The following is a 13,997-nucleotide window of genomic DNA, read 5'->3' as shown; positions in this document are numbered from 1 at the left end:
AAGGTAAAAATCCTATCGCTTCTTTGCCTAGGATGAAAAGACTTCTTGTGAAAAAATTCTTTCCTTTTGAATATGATATATATTTGTCAAGGAATAGTTACAAAATTACTAACCCAAAATTATGGCGAGCGAAGAAAAGATGGAGGAAGAGGTCAAAGAAGAAGAAATTATTGTAATGGAGGTTGAATTAATTGATGATCTAGTAACCCACAAGACGGAGGGAAAAATTGAAGGTAGGAATAAATCTGAATTTGAGGATGAAACACATTTATTCAAGGAGTTTGATTATCAACTGGCATATTCTAATTTTGTTTATGAAATTAATTGTATGATAATTCCATCCAAGTATGAGCAAGTTTGGACTCAAAGAATTGAAGAGTTTATTCACACATCAAATTCTATGTAGTTCAATTCAATGAGAACTCAAGGTCGAGTTATTTACAAGTGAAGGGGTCTGATGTAGGACAAATAATGGGTTTGTTCGAAGGAAATTTGAAAAATGAGAAAATTGGGCTTCAAATATGGAAAATTATGCTTGAGCATCAATTATGGCGCTAGGAAAAGAAGAAAGGCGTATCATTGAGATTTTCGAATTGCTTGATTTCTTGAGAAGATCTATTCTAAGTTATCAATCAGAATATTATTTTCATGATATAATTTTGATTAGGATTTAAATTATTTTCTTATTAGTTAAGTTTTAGGAATATATTGAAACTTAGAGTTTTCTACTATTTTAGGGTTTTTTTGTTTTCTATTTAACCCAATTCATGGCATTGTATTAATAAAATTTAGAGATTTTCTCTATTTTCTGGTGGATTCTAGTTGCTGATGGATTTCAAATTATATTTTCGAGTTTAGATATTTGTCGATCCGTAAACGCATGCTTTCGTGTTGCATCACCAATTGCCAAAATCTTTGCTCAAAATAATGTTAGAAAATTTTAAATGTGCGTTTGCTAAAGCTTGATTAGATAGTAATAATTTGCTTATGTTCTTTGGTCGTCTAATTAGCTATATAGTCTTCATGATTGACTTTTTCATCCATTCAAAACTCTTCATGCTAAGTAATATTCTTAATACATATATCTACGGGATTATTATTAACTTAATAACCAGTTAGTGTTTAAACGTTCATGTATTAATTTAATCTAATTTTTTATAGTCAAGTCAGAAATGTACAATAATATGACTAATTTGATGGTATGCGATGATCCGTGTACAAGATATGTGGCGTGAGGAACCCGTTTATGTAGTTGACAATTTGGCAATAGTAATATCACTCATGTTATTGGGGAGGGGACCCATTGATGAATTATTATAAAACTTTAGAAGTGAAAACGATTGATAATGTAACCAACCACCGCTGCATCATCACCACCATGAATTATTTAGTTTTGTTTGATAGGCAAGCTCGAATCAAATCCTAATGCCAACAAAGATTACTTATTCTAATTCATTATTTAGCTTGCTACTATTGACTATTGACTATTGACTATTGACCCCTCCAATTTTATTTCATCTACATCAATTTGCCATGTCGTGGGGCAACACGATTGAGTGAGTGTGTAAGTAATGATTGAGCAGTGTGACACGGCAGTTGGAGACTATATATGCCCAATAATGTTTCAATCTAACTTAAGTATACTCTCGTTATGTGGTATTATTAATCAACTCACGTCAGATGACACGTATATTTATTATAAATTATATAACAGTCTTGCGATTACAAAAAAAAAAATAAAAAATCTCTATAACCTCCGGTTAGGGCAGAATCATGAAAATTTCTTCTGAAAGAGCTAAAAAGTCTAAATACGTTAATTTTTCAGAAGAAGGGGCATTAGATGAATCTTTGTTTCAAACTTGTCCATAACGCTACAAATATATTAGAAGGGTACATAGAGCAACATGTAAATTGGGGAGTCAAGGCCATCATGAAAGATGAAAAAAAGATTTAAAGTCATTTGTTTGTAACATATTTGTCATATTTTTTAAGCTTTGAAACTATTGTTAAGAGATTCTTTAATTATATTAGGAATCGAATCCAAAGAGATAATAAAGCCAAATTGAACGATTCAACAGGTTAATCAAAATCTTATCCTTTGTCTTGAGTGTAAATTGTTATTGCCAAGTGAAAAAGGGCTTTTCCCTTGTTTGTGTTTGGCTTCTACTTTACAAGGATGCAAGAAACGACTTAATTAATTAAATAACAAATAAGTTGATTAAGATTTTATTAATTTACTAATAAGGGTTAGCGTCAGGCACGATTGAGTTTGGCGTTCAGCTTGGATGGAAAAGCACAGCGGACGGTGGGCTAATGTGGAAACAATGACTTGTTAGACATTAAACAAAGGGAAGAAAAATAATATAAGATAACATCAACAAAGCATGACCAAATTAGCATCTTTTTAAGCATACTATTACTAACTTCTGCAACCGGAAAATAAGTGACGACAATCATGATAATTTAAATTATTATTGTTGTTGTTGTTGATGGATAAATTATCTTCCTTCAAAAAATATAAATTAAAATTTGCTATTGTTATCATTCACATTTGGGCTATTTTTATTTTTCACAAATTGGCCGAATGCCAACTTGCGAAATGTTTTTGTCATGTGTCAGTGTTGAGCGATGAAAATATTGAATGTATCTAAAAAAATTATCATCAAATTTAAACACATGCAATCTTTTCACTGGATTGTTCTCTTACTCAATACTATCATGCGGCAGAAATGCGCCTGTATAAAATGTAAGAGCAAGTGGGTGGAAAAGATATTGCACTATTACTATTGGCTCAAGCCCAAGCCACACAAGTAATGGGCCTAAGAATTTGAAAGGTCCACTATACTGCGAACCTAAATAGACCCCAACAGCCCAGGCTTAATGAAAGTACAATCCAATCCATAGAGATAGCCCAGTCCAAACCTAAAACCCAAAACGTGTGAGATGAGATGGGTTTGCGAATCAAGCAGAGAAGAGGAGAAGTGGGATAGTGAAACTCAAACAACCTGGTTTGGGCAATTGCCATCTCAAAACCTCTCTCTGTCTCCCCTTCCCTCCGTCGCTTGGCAGTGGCACGGTTCATTGGCTCCAATCCAATCCAACCAGCTGCTGCGCTGAACTCAGCCTTTACTTCTTTGCCACTGGTAAGTTATTATTTACCCTCTCTTTCTGTTTGGTTGCTGGGAAAGGTTTGGAAAAAGTGCAGCAGAGTTGACAAATTTGTAAATTAACCGATTTGTTTAGTTTGCTCACTTGCTTGTTAATACGAATAAAGTCCGAAAAAATGGTGAAAAAGAAAACTGAAACTTACACTGAATCTACCCAAATAAATCTTGTGATCCTTATAAATCTTAGGGTGCGTTTGGTATTCTTTCACCGGAAAACTGTTTGATTTTCATTTCAATTCTGAGCTCATCGTCGTCTCCATTTTCATTCTCTTCCGTGTTCTTTAAAACCCAATTACCATGGTGTGGGGTCAATGATTGGCGCTCACATGGGACCACTGTTGACTGGCTGCTTGTCCCTTTAGAAACAGATTACAGTTCTAATCTCGTGAATATAAGCTGGGGGAGGATGACCTTTCTGTATTTGGTTTAATGGCAAGTGGGAAAAGCGGGGCTTTTTTTTTTCAATGCTGGGTATAGCTGTTTCTGGAAATGCCGCAATAGAGTGCTTGGAGTTCGATTGGCCCTGTATTTCCATTGGTCTTCCTTGTAAATATTAGTCATGATCTGTATTTGGTATTGAATTGCTGAATAGCTGTATGATGTTTGAGTGTTCTTTTTTTTTTCTTTGTTTTCTTTTAAACCAAATAGGTTTAAGAACGGTTTTCAGATTATTATTTTTTGGTGTAAATTCGGAATACAACCCAAATTTTTGGAATGGATCGTAACTTTTGAATCACAAACCAATCAAGCCCTTACTTCTCTTAGATTGTCCGGTTGGTTTGTTCAATATTCAATTGTGTTAGATTTTTCGGTCAAAAGATAGATGCATATGTAAATCTCCGCGAAGCTCAGTGCTACAATCATCTCTTGCTACTGAATTTTTTATTGCTGGAATCTATATTTTGTTTTTTGTTTTTGTGTTTCATTTATATATGGTTTTGTTAAGTTATATTTGTTTGGATGCATCTTAACCTCCAACTTATGCTTACTGTTTGTAGATTCTCGAGCCATGAATTGGGTTCAACGAAAGATTTATCTTTACAATGTCACTTTTGGGCTCTATATGTTGGATTGGTGGGAGCGTTATCTCTTCAGTATCCTATGTTATGCCTTTTTTTCTTCAATATGCTTGACATGTGTCCTTTTTAAGTTTAGAGCGTAAGCTTATATCCATGATCATGTAGAGATGGAGTTTATAATTTCAATTTTCAAGTGGTTGCATGACACTTACATTTATTCAATTAGAAAAAAGAAGCATTTTGCTTGATCTTATTATAAACCTTTCTTGCTGTTATGATTTGAAAAGTTGCCTCTTATTTTGCAATATCTCCGATCACCATATGCTAAAACCTGAAGTTTTTCTTGAGCTTGTTTACTGGTTCCTACCATATTGCCATATATAAGTTTCATTAAAATTTGTATTTTTGGTTATCATGTTTCTGGTTCAGTCTTATGACTTAATGAATAGGAGGGGAAATGCATGTTGAGGAAATGTTATATTTAGGATATAAGATTTTACCTACAGCTCTCACCATTCTCGATCAAATTTAATATGAAGTTCTCTCCCTTCCTCTATGCTGTTACATTGCGCTTGTGAATTCCTAAATCTTGACAGATACTTTGGTCGTTGTGTTGATGTGGTTCATTTTTTACAATGGCTCACGATATGTAACGGAGTTTTGCAAGAGGTAACATTCTAACCTTTTTCTCTTGTTGGATATCATAAGTTGTAGCATCTTATCGTTATGTTATATTGGAATTTCGTAATATGTTCTTTGCTATGATGTGTTTGGATGTAATGGTAGGCCAAGGCCAGTAGATAATGTGGAATTCGGCTGCCAAATAAATCAGTTTACAACTCTTGGTTTAGCCTCCGTTCCTTCGGGAAAATAGATGAGTTGTAGCATTAATGTTCTTAAGACTAGTTCAGATGTTGACTACCTATTTTGGCATAACTGAACTGCCTTCTTCAGTGCACCCACTGTACCCTCTTTCATAATGAGTGGTTTCTTGCATGCTTGAATAGGTTGCTATAGCTGTGTTTCATAATGTGAGGTTTCATGTTACAAAAATGAAAGCACTATAAACACAACATACAAACATTTTGAAGGGTTTACATAACCTGTCATCAAATAATTTGGATGCATCCTTGTGGTCTTCACTTACTGTTCTTGAATTGGGGCAATTTAAACTAGACAAACAGTGAGGTTTTCTCTAGCCTTTTTCAGATCTCTTCCCGTTTGTTTTCTTTGGGGCATTTAGAAACATACACAGAACTTTGGAAGGTGAAATTGCTTATGGAACTCCAAAAAGACTTGCCAATTTTGCAGAGGCTCCTTTTGAGTTATTAGAGATACCCAAGTATTTGTCCGGAGTGTCAACTATATCTATATCCTAGATTATACTCTAAACCTTTGGGATGGATTTTGGACTTTTTTTTATCAGTCAAAGATTTTGGACATAAAAATGAAAAAAACAAAAAACAAAAAATATAACAAATCTTTTGGTGCGATATGTCTTTGTATTGGTATGTTCTTCCCACTGAAGCAATGCAAAATTTACTTTTATGCAATTTAATGTTCTTTCAGCCAGTCTACCAGGTGTTTATGGATTGTCTACAGTTGGACTTCAAGATTAAAATGTAGTTTTAACTTTTCCTTCAAATATAATTTCAGGCATCTATGGTGACGCGTAGAGCTAGCACCAACCCAGAAGGTTCAAATGTAATGATTGAATGAAGATTTGAATTCAGCTGCAGCATGTATTACACTCAGTATTTATATTTGACTTGTGAAAATTGTTGATTTTGTGACAGCAATTGTGTATGTACTGCCCTTTTTGTACACCATCTTCTCATGTTATAGGCTTATGTTTCTCTTAATATATCTGATAGCTTTGGCTTTTACCCCCCTAGCAAAAAAATAAAGGAGAAAAGATGAAAACAAAAAGTATGTTATAGAGAAACTTATGGGATGCCATTTGGTCCTGGGATTTTAATGGATTTCTCTACCACTCTAACATTTAAAATAAAATAAAAACTAAAAAAATTTGATGTGTATGTTATTCGGTAAAAATCTTAAAAGACGGTGAAAATTTCAGTAGTTATAAAATATTTTAATATTGATTATTTTCAAAATTTCATATAATTATTTAATAATATGTGAAAAATATATATATAATAAATGTGAATGATATATATATATATATATATATATATATATACAGTCCTGATCTCTTGGACTACAGGGGTCCAAGAGATTTGTGGTCACTCACCGTTGGATGTAAATTCAACGGTTCACTCAATCTTGTACTCATTTTCAGAAATTTTTTTGAACCATTGGATTAATATTCAACGATGGGTGACCACAATTTCTTGGACTTCTGTATGTATGTATGTATGTATGTATGTATATATATATGTATAGTATGAAAAATACTATACATTTCTAACATTTGCTCACTTAAGTTATGACCTCGAGTGCATGGATAAATGTTTTTAATCACTTGAGCTACATACCATTTGTGTTTAATTTTAAAAATGTCTATTTTACTGGATCTTTTAAGAAGTGTATTAAAAGAGGAAAGTATTTTTGAAAAAATACATCCGGGTAATACAGTCCTTGGGCTTGGGCTGCCTTGGTATGAGCACGAGGCCAATTTCGTAAACCCACACAAGGTTTAGAAAGGAAACTAGGGTTAGGTGTGGTAATAGAGAGAAAAGACTCTGGACCGTAGATCCACAAATGATATAATAACAACCGTCCGATTTTCCCCTCTCGTCCTCTATATATTGAGGCATGAAATCGCCGCTTAGAGCCATTGCTCTCAACCCTTTCTTCCCCTCCTCCGTCCTCAAATCTGGTCTCTGGTTTTTGATTGAAGTTGAAAGTCGTAAAAAGCTTTCTTCAACTTTTAGGGAAGGCTTCTTTATCTGGTCATTGCGGATCAATTCAATTCCCAAATGACTCGTTCCCTTGAAGCAAAATCGATCGTGTTGCTTTTTTTCTTTAATTTCTCCCTCAAATTTTTGCTACTTTGGGCAGATTGAGAAAGAGCAACTAGATTTCTTGAATCGTGAATTTCAGTTTATTATTTTATTTTTTGAAGGCTTTATAAATCGTATTCAACATGCACTTAATTTGATTTTGTGTGTGTTTTTTTCAAGAGAAGCCGAGAAAGATGTTCTCCTCGCTATCTAATGCTGCATTTCTGTGTGGTATTTGGACGTCGGAGAACTAAATTTCTTCCCCTTTTTATCAAACAATGCTTCCTCTTTTATTTTTTCTTATGTAACAAAAACTGGACTTGAAATAGTCGATGAACTTGTATAAGCTCTGGAACTGTAAAGACCATGAAAACCCAGAATCCTATGAGCAAACCCAATAAATATTTTTTAAATATTTATATAAAATTGTAAATAAAGAACAGAAAAAGGCTACGAAGATGCTGGTAATTTTGGGATGAAAAGAGAAGGCTAGAGAGAACGGAAGAAATGACAAAGGACCTTGTTGGTTTGTTTTAGTTTGTTGATTGGGGCTTTGGGTCGCCCATGTACCCAAAGATGAAATGCTCTGGTTTTGGGCTGGACATGTGCCCCTTGGAGCTGATAAGATTTACGAGACAAACCCTAGGTAGGAACTGGCCAAATTATAATTTGGATTTAGAAAAAGTAACCACATTTCCAATCCACTCCTTTGAATATAATCTAAGTAAGTTGTGACACGTATTACACTCCTTTGAATCATTAAATTAGGGTTAATGACCTAAATGGTCCCTTAACTATTGCTCAAATATCATTTTAGTTCATCAACTAAAATTTTCAATTCAAACGTCCTTAAACTTTTTATTCAGTACCAAAACGGCCCTATCGTTAAAAACTGTAAATATTAGCGTTAAATTGAGGGGTAAAATTGTCCATATAAATTAAAATATTACCTAAATAATTAAAAATTAGAAAAACTTAGAAAATTAAATTTTGAATCTCACCAACTGTTGTAGTCCACTCACCAGCCACATAGCTTCTTCTTCTTCTTCTTCATTTTTAATGTTGAGATTGACTTAAAATTTAATATAAAAATCAGATAAATACAAAAATAAAATAACAAAAAGCTAAAAAGAAAAAGAAAAACAACCCACCCCACCCAAATCTAGTCTTCCTCGACCATCCCCAAAACGCAACCCTTTCAAGCAATTTTCCCTAGTCGTTGGATTCAAGCAAAATCAATCTCTCTGTTTCGATGTTCCCGACTCGGTTCGCGGCTTCGATTGCTCCTTCTACGGCAAGCATGGGGTTCACGACCAAGTGGTTGGCTACCACTTTCGCTTATATATATAAAAAGTAATATTGCTAGGGACACCAAATTTTAATTCCAAATAAGGTGGCGGCCACACCATCAAGTTTTAATTATAATTGACACATGTACTTAGCATTAATTGAATTATTTTAACATAGAAATTAAAAAGCAATTTTATACCCTATGGAATTTGTAAAATGATTTCATGAAAACCCAAAAGAGACCGACTTTATGTTGTAATTGGGCTATGTTATTCGAATTTTAACATTTATCTAATAACGTAGATGATCTATATTTTGTATTGTAAGCAATTGGTTATGTTTATAGATGTGCTATGATCTATGAAGCTACAACCAATGATCTTTGTTCAATCTCAACCCTCTAAACTCTCATGAATGAGCAGATCTTTTACACGATACAAATATCAAAATAGTTGAGATTGAACAGTTGCAACCATTGCATACTGTGAATTCTCAGTGATATGCGGCTGGTTGTGGAGCCATAGTGGTGTTCTAATGGTGACGGCAGTGCGGTTGTGTGGCGGGGGGCGCGCCAAAGAGATGTTTGGTGGTGGTAAAACATGGGTGTTATGCGGCGATGACTTTTAAATTAAAAATTATTTTAAAATTTTTATGTTAAAATAAATAAATTATTACGAAGTGTCCCTAACATTATTGGTGAAAGCGATATAAAAGAATAGGATTCGAAAATAAGACTTTAAATGCATGAGTAATTAAATTTAATCACATAAACTACTATAAGCCAGTTGCAACATTTCAAACAATTATATTTACGAAATTTCAAGTTAGGTTCTCACTAATCAATGACATGACCCACTAGAATGTGAATAGTAGGTGTTGGGCATGAAAGAGAAAAGTGTCAACTTGTAGTTTTTGGCTTTTGGATACAAATGTCATGTCAACAAACATGTATTAATTTAGTGATTCAAAGGAGTGTATTAGAAGAATACGTGTCACAACTTAGCTAGATTCTGCAAGGATGGAATGGTTCAACGTATGGGCTGGCAGCACAAAAAAAAAAAAAAAAAGCCCTATGGAAGACGGCATAGATATGAAAAGGCCACGTAGTTTTCACAAAATTTCAGTTCAATTTGTGTCTGTTCACCTTCATCGAATTTGCTTCTTGTCCTTGTTTGAAATTGTCACGTCCGCCGCATATGAGACTACCTTGCAAATCTAAGACCCCTTGCTCTTTGCGTTGCCCCGCTCAAAATTCTGCCATTAAAAGCATTGAAATTACTACATTACTCTCATACGTGCTGTACACGAGCGCAAAAAATAAATTCGACTACTGCCCTCGAATACTACAAAGAATAAATTCGATGCAATTAGAAATACATGGAAACAAAAATAAAAAAGTGAAATTATGCAAACAAAAACTGTGTAAAAACAGTGAAGGAGTCGTTATTAACACTCTATATTCGTAAACAATACAGTAATTAAATTGCCCATCGAGATGGGTAATATAGACCTTTTCAGGTATGGCAGTATCAGCTTGATAACTTCATTTTCAAATCCAAAAAATAAAAAGGAGAAGCACAGAAGAGATGAAAAAATCATGCAAGTTTAGATGTTGACGAACTCAGCGCCCAATTTCCAATTTTCCAAATTTTTAATTTTCCAATTTCCCAACGGTCGTCTCAGTCAGAGTCAGTCTCTTCTCTTCTCTTCTCTTCTCTAACGTGGGAAATCAATGGACAACGACATACAGCTTCCATCCATCCGATTCCTACGTGTGTTGCGCAGTACGACGATGCGTTTGTCGTTGTGTTCACAACGGTAAGTTCCTGGAAATTCTCAGAAATCCCCAATCAGGGCCTCGTGGGGTCCACTTGGGCGGCATCAAACGACGAAACAACAGCATTTAGATTTAGCTTAGTTACTAAGGTACGAGTCAAACCAATCACTTATTTCGGACAACACTCTATTGAAAATTAGATAACGTGTTTGACCACTTTTTTAATATTAAAATAATGTCCCCCACAATATTCCCCCATTTTTCTGATTTTCCCATACAGGCCCTTATCCGATTTACAACGGAGCACCCCCTTTGGACGCTTTTGCCCTCAATGTCGGGGGACTCAACTTACATAATGGATTATGCAACAAACTCAGAGTCAAAGCACTAGGGGCATATATGACATTCTAGAAGGAGTGCCTTAGATCACTGGTCAAAACCATGTTAAAAATAGCCCACGAGGGGCCCACAAACACGGAAAAGGCGTAGACCCCACTCGGAGCCACCTATATATTCAAAAAACCTTCTCTCTGTTTTCCTTCATCCAAAAAATAGAGAAGAAAAAGAAGCACAAACGGCACAAAATTGAACACTTCAGGTCTTTGCTTTTCGAAAACTCAGAAAAATTAAACGGAAAAGGAAACACGGCATGTCGTGCTCCGTCGCGGTTTCGAACTCGCCGGTGTTTTCGCCGCCATCGTCTCTGTTCTGCAACAAATCGTCTATGATCACTCCGTCACCAGAAACCCTAACCCTAGCGACGTCGTCGTCGTCGTCGGACGCGATGGTTTCATGTTCATCTCCGTCGTCGCCGTTTCGGCTTCGGATCCCGAAGCCTCTGAGCGGGTTTTCAGGTTCGGGTCCGGGTTCTCCGGTCACGCAGTTGAAGAGGAAGAGGCCGGCGAAGCTTTATATTCCGGTGGTGTCATCGAGCTTTGGGGATGCTCCGGCGATGGAGTCTCCGGGGGCGAGGAGAGAGGTTGTTGAGGCAGACAGAGAAGGGCACTATTATGTGTCCTGTAAGAGAGGAAGAAGAGAGGCTTTGGAGGATCGGTACTCTGCTACTCTTAATCTTCAAGGTGATCCCAAACAGGTAATGATAAAGTTGCTATCTTTTTAAATTTTATAAAAATTGGGGTTAACTTGTTTTAGTCATTGAGGTGTGTTGGGAGCTGAATTTGGGGAAATTTGAAAGCTTTGATTGGAATTTTTCAAAATCAAGTTGGGTTTTTTATAATGAAAACTATAACAAATTTTCTGTAGCTTCTATTTTTTTTAAATAGTTAAATTCTATGTTTTAAAACCCTTGTGTGGAAAAGTTTTATAGTATATTGAATTCTACTGAAAGTAATTGATTATACTATGGATGCAAAAATAAATAATAATAATAATAAAGCTTCATGTGCATGGATGAAATCTATGTTAGGCCTCTGTTGATTGTAGTTAGTTGAATGAGTGCTTGGAGAATTGGAATTTGATTTGCTAAAGCTTCATGTTTGCAGGCAATTTTTGGTATATTTGATGGGCATGGAGGTGCAAAAGCTGCTGAGTTTGCAGCAGAGAACTTGGCAAAGAATATTTTAAATGAAGCTGTGAGGAGGGATGATGATGAAATCGAGGAAGCGGTCAAGCATGGTTACCTAAATACAGACTCTGATTTTCTTAAAGAGGATTTTCGTGGTGGATCATGCTGTGTGACTGCTGTGATCAGGAATGGTAACCTTGTTGTGTCTAATGCCGGCGATTGCCGTGCTGTCTTGAGCACAGGAGGTGCTGCTGAGGCTCTCACATGTGATCATCGGCCATCAAGGGAAGACGAGAAAGTCAGAATTGAGAACTTGGTAAGTGCTAAGATTTTGCCCTCTAATTTCTTATAAGTTATGGTTATTTCAGATGAAGCGTCATTTGAATTGAGACTGATGGTTGTTGTGAATTTCTTTTTGTAGGGTGGCTTTGTTGATTCAAGCCATGGTGTTTGGAGAATTAATGGATCTCTAGCTGTATCTAGAGGAATTGGAGATAGGCACCTTAAACAATTTGTAACACCAGAACCAGAGACCACAGTGGTTAGAATCAAACCTGAACACGAGTTCTTAATCATGGCTTCAGACGGATTATGGGATAAGGTATAAATATTCCCATGTCAAAATTTTGTTTCTGAATCTATAAATTTTTCCTATCCTTTGGATCAAATTAGTGCCGCCAAATCACTAAATTAGATTTCTTTTCTTTGGTTTCAGGTTAGCAACCAGGAAGCAGTGGATGTTGTTCGTCCTTCATGGTTAGGCATTGATGGGCAACCTCTGTTGGCTTGTAAAAAGCTGGTAGAACTATCTGCATCACGAGGCTCTTGCGATGATATTAGCGTGATGGTAGTCCCCTTGGGGCTCTACGTATGATTTTCCAATTACTATCGTGACCCGGAAGGCCCAACCTAACACACAAGCTGAGGGGATACATCTGACATGTAGGATTTGCCCGTTGGTGACAGTATTGTTGACAAGGATTTGTGATGATGGGAGGTGTGGTGCACCAGATATCACTTGGGAGCCAGCCAGATCTATGCTTAGATTATTAGGGTATTAAGTTATTAACCATTCTTGCTGCAAATTTTTCGACACCCATAGAAGAGAGATTCAGCTTAGTCATTGATTTGTATAATTCTTGCAGCCCTATTCTTTGATTCTTTGTTTAACTTAACTTAGTTTGTTGATTAATTTATTCTTTATAATAAATTTTTGTTCTCTAGAATTAGTTGGCTGATATAATATAAGCAATACATAGAATGTTACAAACTCCCGTCTTGTACCTCTCTGACCTCTTCTGTTGGGAAGAAGTCTTGGTCTTTAGCTACAACGGTTGAACATTGTACGAAAGACTTGATCTTTGTGTTGGGATTTCAGGTTTGTGATGATGTCTAAGAAGATAAAATATTACCAAGACAATGACATGGACGCATTAGAAATTAGTAATTGAGGAATTTAGTCGGATAATTAAAGCTAAATTCTATTTTGGTATAAGTGGTAATATGGGTTTTACGTCTTTCCCTCACCATGACCATGGTAAAGAGAGTGAGTTTTAGACCCCTTGTCAACACACTTATTATCCACTAGTTATGAGTTTAGAGATATTTTCTTTTTAAATGTTAGAAGATGTCTCAAGTATGTTGATGAGCGATTCATAGGTTGTATTTAGATAGAAGCTCATTTGGTTCGAATTTCGCCTTCAAGAATTATCCCAACTATGTTCCTTGTTGTGAGTTGGATGGAATTATAAAATCATATTTAGGACCCATGTATGGCCGATTCTATATGAGAGATTTGATAAACAATAATACTAGAGAAACTAACTTATTATTCAAACTTTTAGTAATCAGTTAATGTGATCATTTCTTATTTATTGTGAATAAATAAGATTCAAAACGCGACAAACAAAAAACAAATGAAACATTGACGCTTTAGCTAATTTAGGCCATTATCTGAACCCTTCCCACTCGTGGGAGCAAGAACTTCCTTTAAGTTGCTCGGCTATGTTTTATTTTGATTTAGTTGGGGCTGCGTGCCCATGGCTTCCGTTTGTAGTTTTTCCGTTTCTCCATAATATATTTTTTTTTTAAAGAAAAAAAAAATAAAAGGTTTACATATCTAGTATTAAACTTTGAAAAAACTCTTGGCGTGTGTATTATTTATCGTTCTGACATTTGTGTTTTATAAAGTGACTGAACTAGGTGGAAGGGTTTTCGCCAATTTTTTTATATAAAGCAGAACAAAGAAAAAAG

At 35.4% G+C, this 13,997-nt stretch overlaps 2 protein-coding genes and 1 non-coding gene across 3 annotated transcripts; all 3 read left to right on the top strand.

Annotated features, from left to right (window-relative positions):
• Positions 1 to 2,952: 2,952 nt before the first annotated feature.
• LOC117630728 lies at positions 2,953 to 6,072 on the top strand. The gene is made up of 4 exons (XM_034363470.1): positions 2,953 to 3,143; positions 4,166 to 4,261; positions 4,783 to 4,855; positions 5,843 to 6,072. The coding sequence occupies exons 2-4, from the start codon at positions 4,177 to 4,179 to the stop codon at positions 5,853 to 5,855; spliced, it is 171 nt and encodes a 56-aa protein (XP_034219361.1). The 5' UTR covers positions 2,953 to 3,143; positions 4,166 to 4,176; the 3' UTR covers positions 5,856 to 6,072.
• A 1,199-nt stretch (positions 6,073 to 7,271) lies between these two features.
• LOC117633315 lies at positions 7,272 to 7,410 on the top strand. The gene has a single exon (XR_004586627.1). It is a non-coding gene; the product is annotated as a small nucleolar RNA snoR136 (small nucleolar RNA).
• A 3,359-nt stretch (positions 7,411 to 10,769) lies between these two features.
• On the top strand, positions 10,770 to 13,088 carry LOC117630727 (probable protein phosphatase 2C 25). The gene is made up of 4 exons (XM_034363469.1): positions 10,770 to 11,312; positions 11,722 to 12,060; positions 12,166 to 12,345; positions 12,460 to 13,088. Exons 1-4 carry the CDS (start codon positions 10,869 to 10,871, stop codon positions 12,616 to 12,618), a joined length of 1,122 nt encoding a protein of 373 aa, XP_034219360.1. The 5' UTR covers positions 10,770 to 10,868; the 3' UTR covers positions 12,619 to 13,088.
• The last annotated feature ends 909 nt before the right edge of the window (positions 13,089 to 13,997 follow it).

This window comes from Prunus dulcis, chromosome 6 (genome assembly GCF_902201215.1).
Source record: "Prunus dulcis chromosome 6, ALMONDv2, whole genome shotgun sequence".
Taxonomy (NCBI): Eukaryota; Viridiplantae; Streptophyta; class Magnoliopsida; order Rosales; family Rosaceae; genus Prunus; species Prunus dulcis.
The sequence above is the reverse complement of the archived record's forward strand: the minus strand, read 5'-3'. Positions and strand labels throughout refer to the sequence as shown.